This window comes from Peromyscus leucopus, chromosome 1 (assembly GCF_004664715.2).
Source record: "Peromyscus leucopus breed LL Stock chromosome 1, UCI_PerLeu_2.1, whole genome shotgun sequence".
Classification (NCBI taxonomy): domain Eukaryota; kingdom Metazoa; phylum Chordata; class Mammalia; order Rodentia; family Cricetidae; genus Peromyscus; species Peromyscus leucopus.
Genome location: NC_051063.1, coordinates 136,480,681 through 136,495,046, shown reverse-complemented (window position 1 = coordinate 136,495,046; position 14,366 = coordinate 136,480,681). Strand labels below are relative to the sequence as shown.

The 14,366-nt window shown below is 37.5% G+C and overlaps 1 protein-coding gene across 1 annotated transcript in view; it reads left to right on the top strand.

The window, feature by feature from the left end:
- Positions 1 to 14,366, top strand: part of Agbl1 (ATP/GTP binding protein like 1) — an 830,193-nt gene that overhangs the window by 480,841 nt on the left and 334,986 nt on the right. Inside the window, exon 21 of the mRNA XM_037198558.1 lies at positions 9,133 to 9,309. Coding sequence (XP_037054453.1) covers positions 9,133 to 9,309 — 177 coding nt within the window. The remainder of the gene's footprint in view (positions 1 to 9,132; positions 9,310 to 14,366) is intronic.

Genomic DNA, 14,366 nt, shown 5'->3' with positions numbered 1-14,366 from the left:
AATATTCTGGACTAGTTTCTATAATGCTCTCAGGTCTGGGTTGATCTAATAAGGGGTGGCTAACTCTCTCAATTAGTAGAAGATGTTCCTAAGACTCAGAGAAGCAGAGAAGTTCATGCAAGTCATAAATCAACTACCTACTAAACTGGACTTTTCTTTGCACTTGTCTATCTGGCTCTACCCAACCTGCTTTTCATCCTTGGGCTGTGATGCCTCAAATTTCATGTTCAGGTGGGTTCTGAGGTTAAAATCCTCAGTCTATGTTCTTATAAACTACTATTGGAAAATAAGAAGATGCAGAAAAGGAACTTTTTCAAAAAGTAGGTTTCTAATGCTAAAACCTAACAATTTGATATGTGGGTTGCCTATACACGTGGGGCCATATTACATCTTATTCAAATCTCCTTATACCTCTGTGGGATAATAATGCTCCACTTGAGATTTTGAGATCATCTGTTTCCTGTTCATATTAGCAATATAAACAACTTCCAGTTTAGAATAGCCATCATTGCCTTTTCTTCCAGACACAGATGTATTTATGCAAGATTAAAAAAAAATGAAGAGACTGAAAGAAAATTTACTATAAATGTCACAATTTTGAGTCAATTTTTTAATGAATGGATAAGCTACAGCTGTGGAAATGTAAGCAGGATGATTCCCCATTTCACCTTATAAATCCTCCATCCCAAGGCTTCAGTGGAGGGATCACAGTTCGTTAAGGTCCCCAAGAAACATGAAGTTCATTTGAATGTTTTGTCATCTCTACAAATGTATATTAGCTAACAAAACTGGCCTCCCTTTGTGTCAGATCCTGGAACCACAGTTCCAGGAAATCTAGAGATTGCTACACAGAATGAATACAAAAATGCTGTGGTTAAAATACCATTTTCAAACTGTTGAAAGTAAAAAATAAAAAACAAGGTACCAAAAGAAACCAGGAGATAGGACTCTACCTTACGTTTTTCTAAGAATACACACACACACACACACACACACACACACACACACACACACCTGACCTTTTAAGAAATCTTTCAAACAAAAAGATAGAGGAATAAAATATTTAACGTGTTCATCCTCAAACCCACTAGACTAGAATTCTTTACCTTGTAAAATTATGCTTTAAAAGTGAAGGCAAAATAATGGCACTCTCCCATAAACAGACATTGAAGAAATTTGTCCTTGTTTCAAAGTGTTACGAAGAACTTTAGAGAGAGAGAAAATATTATAGCCCATAAACTGGGGCTATATAAAGACAGAAAGAGGACTGAAGAGGGAATAAATAGGTGACAAGAAAATGAAACCTTTTAATTCTTCATTAATTTAGCAGATGGCAATTATTAAAATAATAACAGCAATGTTTTGATAATCAGAATTTACACACATGCTTACATATAAGTGAAAAGAATGACAGGGGTGACACAAAGGAGGACTATTTAGAAACTTTGCTACCACTTTTGAAATGCCAGTCTACTATTTGCTAGTGTGTTTGTATCAGTTGTAGGTGAATATTGCACACTCAAAGACAGCCTAAAACTAAGTGAAAAATATATGCTATACTAAGAAAGGGGAAGAAATGAACGATATAAAATGTTTGCTTTAACTTGCTGACACTAATGAAAATAAAGCAGTAGCTAGTGATATTAATTTCAGGCAAAGGAAACTTCAAAGGAAGGGAGGTTATCATGGATAAAGAATGGCAATACAGTGATGTTAAATGAATACATTTTCTCAGAACAAGTAACAGATAATAGTGTGCATGTGCTTAATCACATAAAATATAAGAGGGGAATGAAGCAAAGTGCATGAGATTTGCAAAGAGAAGATGCATCTGCCATTACAGCTGCAGGTTGCACAACTTCTTTATCAGCAGACAGATAAAGCAGGAAAAAATAAGTACCATAAATCAACAGATGTAATTGATTTTTATAGAGAATTTATCCAAAACCACAAAATAGACATAGTTTTTAAGCACACATGAACCATTCACTAATACAGACCACTTTGCATGCTATAAAACACATTTTAGCCCATTCAATAATAAGAAATGCATGCCAGGCACTATAAACTTAGCCAACTAGTCATGTCTTGGGAGGCCATGGAACCTAGAGGAGAACCTACTAATGCCACTTTCTAATCTAGTATAAATCTCTAAGTCCTTTCTAAATACATATCTTTATACTCACAGATGAATGTGGCTCTCATTTCTCATCACAGAAGCTTCCTTTTGCAGCAGAGTTCATTATAGAAAACAACAGCTATTCAAAATGCAGACATAAACTGCCTGTGGGAATACATTTACAACACAACCACCACACTGAAGCTCATGGAACATTAGGGAAGAGGAGATAGAAATATTGTAAGAGTCAGAGCACCAGAACAACAGCTGTGCAATAATATCTTTTATAAAAGGAAGAAAGAAAAAAAATACCACATGGAGGGGGCTGGTAGGGGAAGGAGGTGGATCTGAAAGGAGTTAAGGGTAGAGGATGAATGTGACCAAGATACATTGCATGAAGGGCTCTAGAGATGTCTTAGTGGTTAAGAACATTGGCTGCTCTTGTAGAGGATCTGAGTTGGGTTCCCAGCACCCACATTATAGTTTACAACTCTCTGTAACTTAGGTCAAAGAGGACCCTCCTTTTTGGTCCCAAGGCCACTGGATGTATGTGGTACATAGACATACATGTGACAAAACACCCATGCATACAAAATAATAAAATAATTTTTTTAAAAAAAGAAACATTATACAACTCAACAAATTAATATAAATATTATTTTTAAAAAGGATAAAAGTCACAATATGTTCTCCTAGACACAACAAAATTAATATATCCATCAATAGGAAGATAACTATAAAATTCCAAACACAGGAGCGAATTACAACAGTCTTCTAAATAACAGATACAGAGGAGGAAAAATTTCCAAAGATATTAGAAAATATTTGAACTAGATGAAGCTGAAACTTCTAAAAGTCTGTAGCATGGTGAAATCTATACCTAGATGAAGGCATATTGCACTGGAGATAAACACACATACACACACACGCACACACACACACACACACACACACACACACACACACACACACATATGAAGAAAGTCCTAAAATCAACCAACTAAAACCATCTAACTAAACACTAACTAAACATCTTAGGAAGTTAAAAAGTAAAGGGGAAAATTAAATGCAAACAAAGCATAAAGTAGGGAACTCATTTAAATCAGGAAAGATAAATCATATTGTATACATTTATTAGATACAACTTTAATTTGCATAAAAAAGCAGAACATAAATTAGAAAAACTGAGAACAGGAAATCAAAAGAGGAAGTCAATGAAACCGAAAGATCAGTCTTGGACAAGTACACAAAACTGTTGAGTTTTTATCAAGGCTAAGTAGAATGCAAGCCAGAGGACAAATTGCTGACATCAGAAATGGATGATGGCACATCGTTAGAAGTTCTGTGCACATTAAATGAAGAAGAAAGGAATACTGTGAAAATGTTTTTATTCATAAATTTGATCATCCAGATGAAATGAACCAATTCCTTGAAAAACACAAACTAACAAAGTTCACTGAGTCTGAATAGATCATCTGAACAGGGCTACATTTGAAAGATTTTTAAGTGATAATAAAAAATTCATAATCTACTCAAACCACAAGAATCAGACCCAGATGGGTTCATTAGTGAATTTTGCAAAACAGTTCATGGAGAAATTGTACCAGTTTTTATAATCACTTTCTGAAAATCAAAACTGGGAGAATGCTTCCCAATTAATTCTATGAGGCCACGTAGAGTTATAAGAAAAGAAAAAATAGATCAATATCTCTCATAAACAAAAATTCAAATTCTGGAAGAAAATGTTAGAAAATCAAATATAATAGTACATATGATTACACACCATAACCAAGTAATATTTTTCATAAGGGTCCATAGCTAGTTCATAATTAGAGAATTAATTTGTATAAATCATCATATCAAAATACTTAAGAAGGAAAATCACATGAACATCTAATAGATTCAGATAAAGTATTTGACAAAACCCAATATCCTCTCCTCCATACCAATAGAGTCCCTGTTCTCAACTTGACAGAGAATATTTAAAAAAAATCTGTATAGCTGACATGCATTTTTAATGTTCAGAAACAGAAAGTTTCCTTACTATTCAAGATAAGTAGCCCAGCAAGAATGTTCCTTCTCACCACTTCACTTCAGCATCATGCTGAAAATTTTAGCAATACAAGAGGACCAGGAATACAAATAAAAGCATGCTGATCTAATAAGTGTTGATAGGAATATAGAAACAGAAAAGGGTAATGTACAAAATTCTCTTGCTTTCCTATAAGTTAACATTAAGCAAATGGATTTGAGATTTAAAAACCCATTTACTAAACCAGGCAGTGGTGGTATACAACTTAAGTTCCAGCACTCCAGAGGCAGAGTCATGTGGATCTATAAGTTTGAATCCATCCTGGTCTACAGAGCAAGTTCCAGGACAGCAAGGGCTACATTGGGAAACCCTCTCAAAATACTACTAATAATCCCAGGAAGCTGGTATAGGAGAAATGCTATGAGCTTGAAGCCAGTGTGGTCTACATCTTGAGTCAGACCAGCCTGGTATACAGAGTAAGATTCTTTCTCAATACACACACACAAACACACACACACACACACACACACACACACACACACACACACACACACCCTAGTACCACTTATATTATTACCTCATATAATTAAATACTTGGATATCAATCTAACAAAACAGCATTTATAAGTTCCATACAAACAGAACTGTGGTGATATTTTATTTGTGCACTCCAATAAAGCTTTTCTGAGGATCAGAGGAAAAAGCCAGCTACTGTATTAAGCATAGAGATTAGGCAGTGGTAGCACATGCCCTTAATCCTAGCATTTGTGAGGCAAATTCATCCAGATCTCTGTGAGTTCAAGGCAACTCTGGGAACAGAGCTATGTATGGCGGCACACACCTTTAATTCCCAGCACTAGTTAACCATATGTATGTAACCATAGGTATGGAGATCTGTACAGACAGGCACGAAGTGAAAAAGCTGGGTGGATGGAGGAAAGTGATGTACCTGGGTGGAGAGAGGAAGTAAGAGGGCAGGGATGGAAAGGCATATAGGCATGGGTATACAGGAAGTAGCTCTCTCTGGAGGCTGAGGAGTTGGTAAAGTGAAGTTGGCTGTGGCTGGCCCTATTCCTCTGATCTCTCAGTTTTCACCCTAGTATCTGGCTCTGGGCTTTTTACTAATAAGACTGTTTAGCAATTTATCTAAAGAGAAGTAAAAAATGTAGTGAACAAAATAAAAGAAAGCCTGGAGACTAGAGAAGTATTCACATTTGTGGATAGAAAATTCAGTATTGCCAAGATTTCAGTTTTCCACATCTTACACTAGATTTAATGCATTTTTCAATCAAGATTTTTTTTGTAGGCATCAAAATGTAGAGGCAGATGATCCAGAGTAGCTGAGCAAATACAAAGGAGTAAAACACATTTGGAATTCTGGCACTGCCTCACGTTAAGACTTACCACAAAGTCACAGAATACATGACAGGATGGTAATGATGACAGATTAGATAGGTAGGTCATAGGGGGAATTTACAGTATCAAGAAACAGAACCACATAAACATAGTTACTCACTCTTGATAGAAGAGTAAGACAATATGGCAAAGATAGTATTTTCAATAAACAGATCAAGAAAAAAAAATAGAGATCTCAATGCAAAAGAAAAAGAATCTAAACATAGATGTATACCATTCACAGAATTAACTCAAAATGGATTAATAACTGTCTTAGTTAGTGTTCTATTGCTGTGAAGAGACACAGTCATCAAGGAAACGCTTAGAAGAAAGCATTTAATTGAGGGCTTGTTGGAAGTTTCAGAGGATTAATCACATGACCATTAGAGTGGGGAGTATGGCAGCAGGCAGACATAGTACTGAAGCAGTAGCTGATAACTACATCCTGGTCCATGGGCAGCAGGGAGAGAGGAGGAGGAAGAGGGAGAGATTGGGCCCATTATGGGGCTTTTGAAACATCCCAGTTCACCTCCAGGGACACACTTCCTCCAACAGGCCACACCTACTCCAAAAAAAAAAAAAAAAAACCATACCTCCTACTCCTTCTAATCATAACAATTCCACTCCTTGGTGACTAAGCATGCAAATATATGAGCCTACAGGGTTGTTTTCATTCCAATTACAGTGATGAAAGTATAAAATTAAAATGTATAAAAATTTCTAGAGAATAACAGTAGGGGAATGTGTAGATGATGATGACCATGGACTTGTCAGTCAATCAATCAACCTTGAGTTTGTGCCCCTCTGTGCAACCATGGCTTTTTAGATATAACATCAGCAGCATGATCCTTAGGAGAAAGAAAAATAAGCTGAGATTCAAAGAGTTTATCTTCAGCTCTGAGAAAAAAATATTGAGGATGAAAATGGAAATTATTGCAAAATACATATGGTAAAGCAATATTATGGACAGTTATCCAGAGCAGAGTTTATGTAAGGTCTCAGAAGCTATGCACAAGAAAAGCTCTTCTCAACTGAAAAGTGAGAAAACACAAAGTCCAGATTAAAACATAGAGAAATGAAGATACTCACCAAAGATGATACACAAATGGCAAAAAATGCACACAAAGCAGTGATCTCTGTTACATATCTCAGGGGACTGAGGATAAAAGATGTAGTATCATTGTCATCTGCCCCAGTGACCAAAACCTGGAATACTGACACCAAATTTTGAGAAGGACTTAGATTCACAGAGATGCTTGTTCATTATTGGTAGAAATCCCAAATGGTACAACCACTTTGGAATAGAACTGTTGGCATCTTAGACATATTATTGCTATTGAGTCCAGTACTACCTGCTTGCTATTTACCTAAAGAAACTGAAAACTTAGATGCCCACAGAAAACCCTCAACATGGATATTTATGGCAGCTTTATTTATAATATTTAAATTTGGATAATCAGAAGACTAATAATGAAATATTATTGAGTAATAAGGTAAAATAAACTGTCACAAATGGGAAGACATAAAGTTACCTTAAATGAATATTTATAAGTCTTGGAAATCTATCTCTGAAGTAGCATGGTTCTAATTACCATTCTAGATAGGACCGAACTTTGAAGACAGTAGAAGGTCAGTTGTTGACCAGTGTTTTAGGGAAAAAGGAAGGTGGTTGGTGGAGCAGAAGCATGTTATGGCAGTGAAACTCTACAGTGATACTGTAATGCCTACTTTCTAAGCTTTTTCAATGTACATTTTCAGTACTAGATTCTAATACCAACTCTGCCAATTGCAAATGTTTCAGGTTGAGTTCATCAATCAAAACAAATGGACCATTTTGGTGGCAGATGTTATGGGACGGTGTCGAGGTCTATGGGATATCTCTGCATCATCCTCTTGGTTTTGCCATAAAACTAAACATGTCCTTTAAACTATGAAGTCATTTTAATGATACAAATGTACATAAATAAATAGCTTCACAATACAATGAGTTATTATTTAAATAAGAGTGAACTTCCTGTAACAAAGTAAAACATTAATAATTAAAATGATTTCAAAATATTCTCCATCACTTTATTTGTAGTAATAATATATCCATGCATATTTAATCAGCCCTCTAAGTGTCTCTATTATAAGATTCTATTTATTTCAGCAATAAATATCAAGTGTTGTCCATGAGAAGCATTTCTCAGTGTGTAGGGAGTTTCTTGTAAAACATATACCTGCCATCATGGAACTTACATGATCAAGAGGAAATGTAAACTGAACAACTCATACACATGATAATTTAAATTTTTAATTGTTGTTGTGATGAACACTTTGAAGAAACAAATGGAGTGAGAGCTCACCCGGAGAGAATAGTGAGTGTGGATATGAAAGAACCAATCAGAGGTCAATTGCAGAAACACAAATAAGAAAGATATTAGCATTTAATTTTTTCTTTTCAAAATGATCTCTAGGCCTGGAGGCTGTGTGGTAACTCAGAGATCATCATAATAAGTCACATAAATAATTATGGTAAGATACTTTTTAAAATACATACTTTATATTGATATTATGTAACTAAGTTATATTAAATATAAGGACAAAAAATACCAGAGAGAGCAAGATTTGCTGAAAGTTCTAGAAATGACAAAAACTGCATTTCTACTAGATTTATATTTTCTTCCTTTCAATTTGACTGAGAACCTGAACTTTCACTACTTGTTATATGTTGTACACAATTTCATATCATATACTGTTTGTGCACATTCTGTCAATACTGAAGTGAGAGGTACTTTTAATGCTGCTGAAGCCTGGGGCTGTCTGTGTTTAGTGTTTCTGCTGAGCCAATGACTGTGTGTCCTATCAACTCTGAGTTATCATCTCCTTGGGGGTAGATCTGGTGGTTAGGAGCCCCACTTGATCAACTGGGATAGTAAGAGGTTATACATATCTTCTAAATGGAGATTAAAAGGTCATGAGTAAAATACTTTTAATCTAGAAAAGGTGGGATATATGAACCCTGAGAAGATGGAGTTTTAGGAGTCTCAGATTTATGGCACAGAAGATACAACAACAGAGTTCATTTGGGCAATTACATGTTCACAGGAAATGAGTGGCCTTCGACATGCTTTGGGTGAGGACTATCATTGCCTCTCAGCGATTATGCCCACAGGTCACTATGGAACTGGATGGAGTCACTAGAAGTTGCAGGTCTCTATGACATGTGTAGTTCTCAACTAGCACAACATAGCAAAATGTGAAACTGGGTACACAGTGACACAAAGAAGGAGAGATCAAGTTCACAGTGCTGGAGTAGACCAGGTTGGCCTTTAGATCACATTCTGACCATTTTATGACTGTGGCTCTTAAGTTATTTATGTCTTTATTTTCCAAGCCTCTCAGTTTGCATAGGCAAAATCATAACCAAAAATAATGTTTATATCCATTTACTAGTGATTCAGAGCAACATAACTCTGTGTTTGATGTATAGCGATGTTTAGTAATAAATGTTGAGAATCAATTTTTAAATAATGAATATTCCCAATTACCCATATTTTCTCACGATTTGTTTTTTATTTTTATTTGTTTGTTTTTAAAATTACAGATGCTTCCTAAAATCCTGGACAAGCTAGCACCAGCATTCACCATGAACAGCTGCAGCTTTCTGGTGGAGAAATCACGAGCCTCCACTGCCCGGGTAGTGGTATGGAGAGAGATAGGAGTTTCCAGAAGCTATACTATGGAGAGCAGCTATTGTGGCTGCAACCAGGGCCCCTACCAGGTATGTGAGGCTATAGGACCCCTGCTATCTGCTCAACAGCAGGACATAGAAATGGGGACCAATAACAGACCTGTCTTTCTCCCTTGCAAGAGGCAGAAAGCTCCCAGCTGGGTCTGGGCTCACTCCTTTGCTGTGAAGAACTGCTTCAATGGGTATCTTTACCTGTAGCAGCATCTCTGTTGGTCCCGGAAATAATCTGTGCATGCCTTGCTTCCATCAGGCATCTTCACTAGCAAGCAGCAGGGAGCCTCTCTCTGATCTGAACTACTAATCATGGCTGTTAGGTGCATGGAAATCAGTTATCTCTTTCATCAACCAAACTGGTCCCATATATATCATAGATGGTATGAGTCTATAGGTATGCTCAAAACATTTCTGTGTTGTGTGTTTTATGTGCCAGTATAAACCAGCAGGCACCAAAGCACAGCAGAGTGTGTGTAGACTGAGTCCACCAGAAGGAGTGTTTTTTATTTTATTTTATTTTTTTATTTTTGGACGCATGTGCTAGTGTTGAGGGAAAGCACTCCTGTGTAAATCATGTCCTTTCTACAGCTATATTAACTGCCTGAGCAGCTGGATAGCTGCTACAGCACACTGCTCTGGCTGCTCTTCCCACTCTCCCGTAGAGAAGCATAAATAAGAGACACAGTGACACTGCCAGGGTAATAGAACTCTTTTAAATTTCTTTAGGCAAGTTGACAGACTGCTCCTTGATGACTTCTATTCAACCCCAAGCCTACCCGGACCTCATGAGCACTGAAGCTCATTGGGTGTTGGCTTTGAGACATACCTAGAAGAGCTAGGAAACACTTGGCATCTGTCATGAATTTGTAGAAATCTGTTAGCTATCACAGCAAGTTTAGGGACTGGCAGGTTATGAGATCTGTCTGTCTTCCCACCTGCCCAAAGAGATTTTTGACACAGGGCTATTGAACCATTCCTTTCGTCTCACTAATTCTGTCTGTTAATTATTCTACACAGTTGCTTCAAAGAATTACTTTGTTACTGGATTAATGTTATTAGACTAAATGAATCCAATTTGCTCATGTTAATACAGATGCAAACTAGAAAGATTTGGGATCTTTGCATAGGCAACAAAAGGCCTCACTCTTCCATTTATCAAAAGGACTGGAAGCTCATTACCTCACATGCCTAGATGCTTGCCCAATCAAATGAAGATATGAATGAGAATTCCTCTCCTTACAACACACAAGTTCTGTAAGTGTGTGGATGGTTGGAGAGTATTTTATCAGGAATCTCTTCATTCTGTTGGCACTCAAAAACCTACAGTATCAGAAAAACAAGCCTGGAATACTGTGAACCTGTGGCCTTTTGAATGTAGGATTTTGTTTCTTTGCTGTATGCTTTTTTATAGAAAGGGGCCAGTCATTCAGAGACATTGCTTGCAACTTTTTGCTGATTTATTTGATTGTTGACTTTCAGTGACTTAGTTTCTCCAAGAACTAATTCAGCCTAATATCATCTAGTCACATAAATATCAACACGACTCACAATGAGTCAACTGGACACTCAAAGGCCTTTCTGGCTGTTTGAAAAGAGAATGGCTCACAGGTCAGGTCCCTTCTAGATCTTCATTTTCCATATAACATATATAATGGCTGTTAGAAATGACAAAGATGAAAGATACTCAGCCAATGGGATGGCTTTCAGGCACTGACCCAGCATCTATGCTGTGAAATTTTCCACATTGCCTTTGTATGAGGTCTCTTAGAGGAAGGATGGAGAGAAAACTGGCTATGGAAAGCCCTAAATGGGCCAGACCTGGTTTTGCTTTCACAGTCCCAGGCTCTATATGAAACACCTCTATGAATGGATTGGTTTTCTCCTTCCCATTGTTTTCCGGTCCTTACAAACACTGTGGAGTCACTGAGCAGAATTACAGACAGTGAGCAGGGCTGGGTGAGTAATTTTACATATGGGAGGGCCTACCTCATGGGAAGGAAGCCAGCCCAGAGTTGGGTGTTTGAGTGATTTTTGTTTGAGGGATATCGTAAAGTCTATGAGGTATAAAGCGGTATAGAAATTTCTACCCTGAACATATTGCAAATAATTTCTTTTTTTTACATTGGGAAGCTGAGTCCCAGTTGGGTCTTGAGGTTATTATTCTAAGGTCATCTTTCCATTTTTTTGTTTAGCATTACCATTTATCCAAAAGATTGAGGATACTAAAATACACCCATGAGGGGCATTCCTTCCTTCCTTCATAAGAGTATAAATATTTTTGCAGTTTCTCTGGTTAACATGGCTTTAAAGCAGTTCCAATCATTTCTCCCCCAGCACACTAAGTACCTGATTTGTTAGTAGTGAAGTGAAATGGCATTTCTTACAGTGACATTTATGCTGGAGCTACATTAAAGAACATTAGCCACTACATTCAGATAATTATTATTAATGTGATATTTTTCTCTTCTATTTTCCAGTCTATAGTTGGACAGTTATAAAGAAATCTCCTGCTTCTATCTCTTTGAGATATAATCTCTGCTCTAGTTGTATAGTTAGATCCATAATTTGTGTTTAACCAGGAAGTTCCACATACTGAGAGAATTACTTTACCTTTTGGGGACTGGCCTAAAGCTTTCAAGTCTTCTGAGGGAGAAAAGCAAAATGGAATGGTACAACCACTGGAAGCTCATGCTTTTTGAAGTGTCTAGTTCATATGAACATCTGTGTGCTTTTTATTGAATGCTTGTGACCTGGGGTCACATACATCATGTGCGTGTACATGTATCTGGGCTTCATGGGTTGCTGATGGCTATGGAGGTTGATGTGAGTACTCCCACTCAAGTAGGCTATTGACTTGCTTCTTGGCAACATCATGGATATATGAAAAGATAACATGGCTTTACTTAGAGCAAGAATAGAAGATGAATGATGCAGCTGAGGTCAAAGAGTAACTAACTGGTGTTTAATCTCCTTCCTATGCATTAGCTGTTCTATGTTGTATATCCTCTCTGTGTGTGGTTCTCCAGCATCCACTGAGGTACCTCTCCACAACCCTGAATTATTCAAGTCATAGTAATGGCCCTTAATCCATCTATCTGATGGCCTTTGCTTGGGAAGTATGAACAAAGTCTATTTATCCATGTCTGGCACCAACAACAAACCAAGAAGATAATTCGCTCATTTAGGTTTGTGAAACCAAGAGTTTGTTACTTGCTTACTTGCAGTAGCATGGGTGAGATGTTACTTAGAAGAACTTTGTGGTACTAAACACTTGTACCACTGAAAATTCCTACCCCAGCATGGGTAACATCCTCATAGGAGCTGCACAGAAGGACTTCCCCTTTTAATAGACCTTTCACCCACCATGCACTCTACTACCTCCCAAGACACCAGACAACTAAGGCAGAATTACATTCAAAAGGAAACAGTTGTCTTTAATCACAGGAGAGGGTCTGAAGACCTTCCTCCCACTTCTATAAAGGACTACAAGTGGGCATGATCTTGGGAGGGTCTTGTGCAGTTCATCACAGCTGGTGTGCAGTTCATCACAGCTGGTCTAATTAAGATAGTCATAGGCCAGAGGACAGCAATCCACAACACAATCCAAGTATCTTTCTTCCTAAGTAAAATCCAATTGTTTACCATTATGCTAAGAACTTTTATAATCTCTTGATTTTTTTAAATACTCAATGCCTTTCTAGTATTGAATCATTATTAAAATATATGATGAGTAAATAAATAAATGAATAAAATGAGTCAAAATTTCTAAATGGTGGTTAAATTATTATCCTGTGTGTCGAAGTAACTAACCAAACCGAACTCACTGTGGTCCAAATGTCATCATAACCATTGTAAAAATGGAGATTTTGAGAGCTGTTGCAGGATGTGCAAATGGAAAGTGTGTGGGTGGGAGAGGGAAAGGCCAAGAAACCAGAGCTGAGATCTCTCAGACCTGTCACTATGTACATGATTTGAGAGCAACTAATGGATTCTTTCCCAGAAAAGGCAATCTGGTCCAGGTGTGGAATCTCTCATGGCCACATTCTCATAACAGATGGTGATTAGACAGACGGACTTCCATTTGTATACAAGGTAGATGCCACAGTCCATATTCTAGGTCAGTGTTTAGGCTCAGTCACTCATTTCCTCTACATACTAAGAGCTGTGTCTATTGTCATGCATTACCTGTATCTGAAGGAAGCTGCCAGCTGTTTTCCGCTCAACTCTGGCTCTTTAGGGTAGGTACAGTCAGTGGCAGGTAGAGGTTGGGGACAAGGGCCTAGTCTCTTTGCCTCTGTTAGGAAAACTATAAAGGTTTATTGAGATCTCAAGCTCTCTGTTGGATGCATCTCTAGTGCATTTTCAGTGAGAGATAACTTCTATCTTGGCCATCTCTGCTTTTCTGTTGCCCACCAATGTTGCAGAGAGCACTCCTTAAATACTTCTATGGGAGTCTCTGAGTCTCCAAAGATCTTTCCTGGGGCAAACAACTTGTAACAGTGTTTTAAAAAGACATAGATTAGGAAATATAAATGTTAGAATTAAACATTCAAATATTGAAGATGTTTTGACAGTGGTGAATTTCAGAAGGAAATTCGATTTTCTACAAATACCATCCAAGGCTCTCAGGATCCCTCATTCATACTCCACTGGCTTTGGTTATTTTGGACATGAAGCCTTGTGCTGGCCCAGGACTTCACCTGAGTAGTGAGTTATTTATATTGCTATGTAATGGGAGCTAGGAAGCCCGGTGCTGTGATTTTTGTCTTTCCAGCATCTAGGATATGGAAGAAGGAGGATCACAGTTCATTGGCCATTCTGAGCTACATGGTGAGCACAAGGCCTGTGTGAGTTATATAGTGAGACCTTATCCAAAGGGCTAAAGGCTAGGGATGCAGCTCAGTGAAAGAGTGCTTGTTCAAGGTCTTGGGTTCAATCACTAACACTTGAAAAGATATGGAAGTTGGATATATTACTGCAGTTGTGTGTGGCTGCCATAACAGATGACTGTAGATGGTGGATAGTGCTCTTGCATGGTTTTGGAGGTTTGAAATCAAGGTCTTAGCAGGACTACCTTCTCTCTGGGAGCTCAA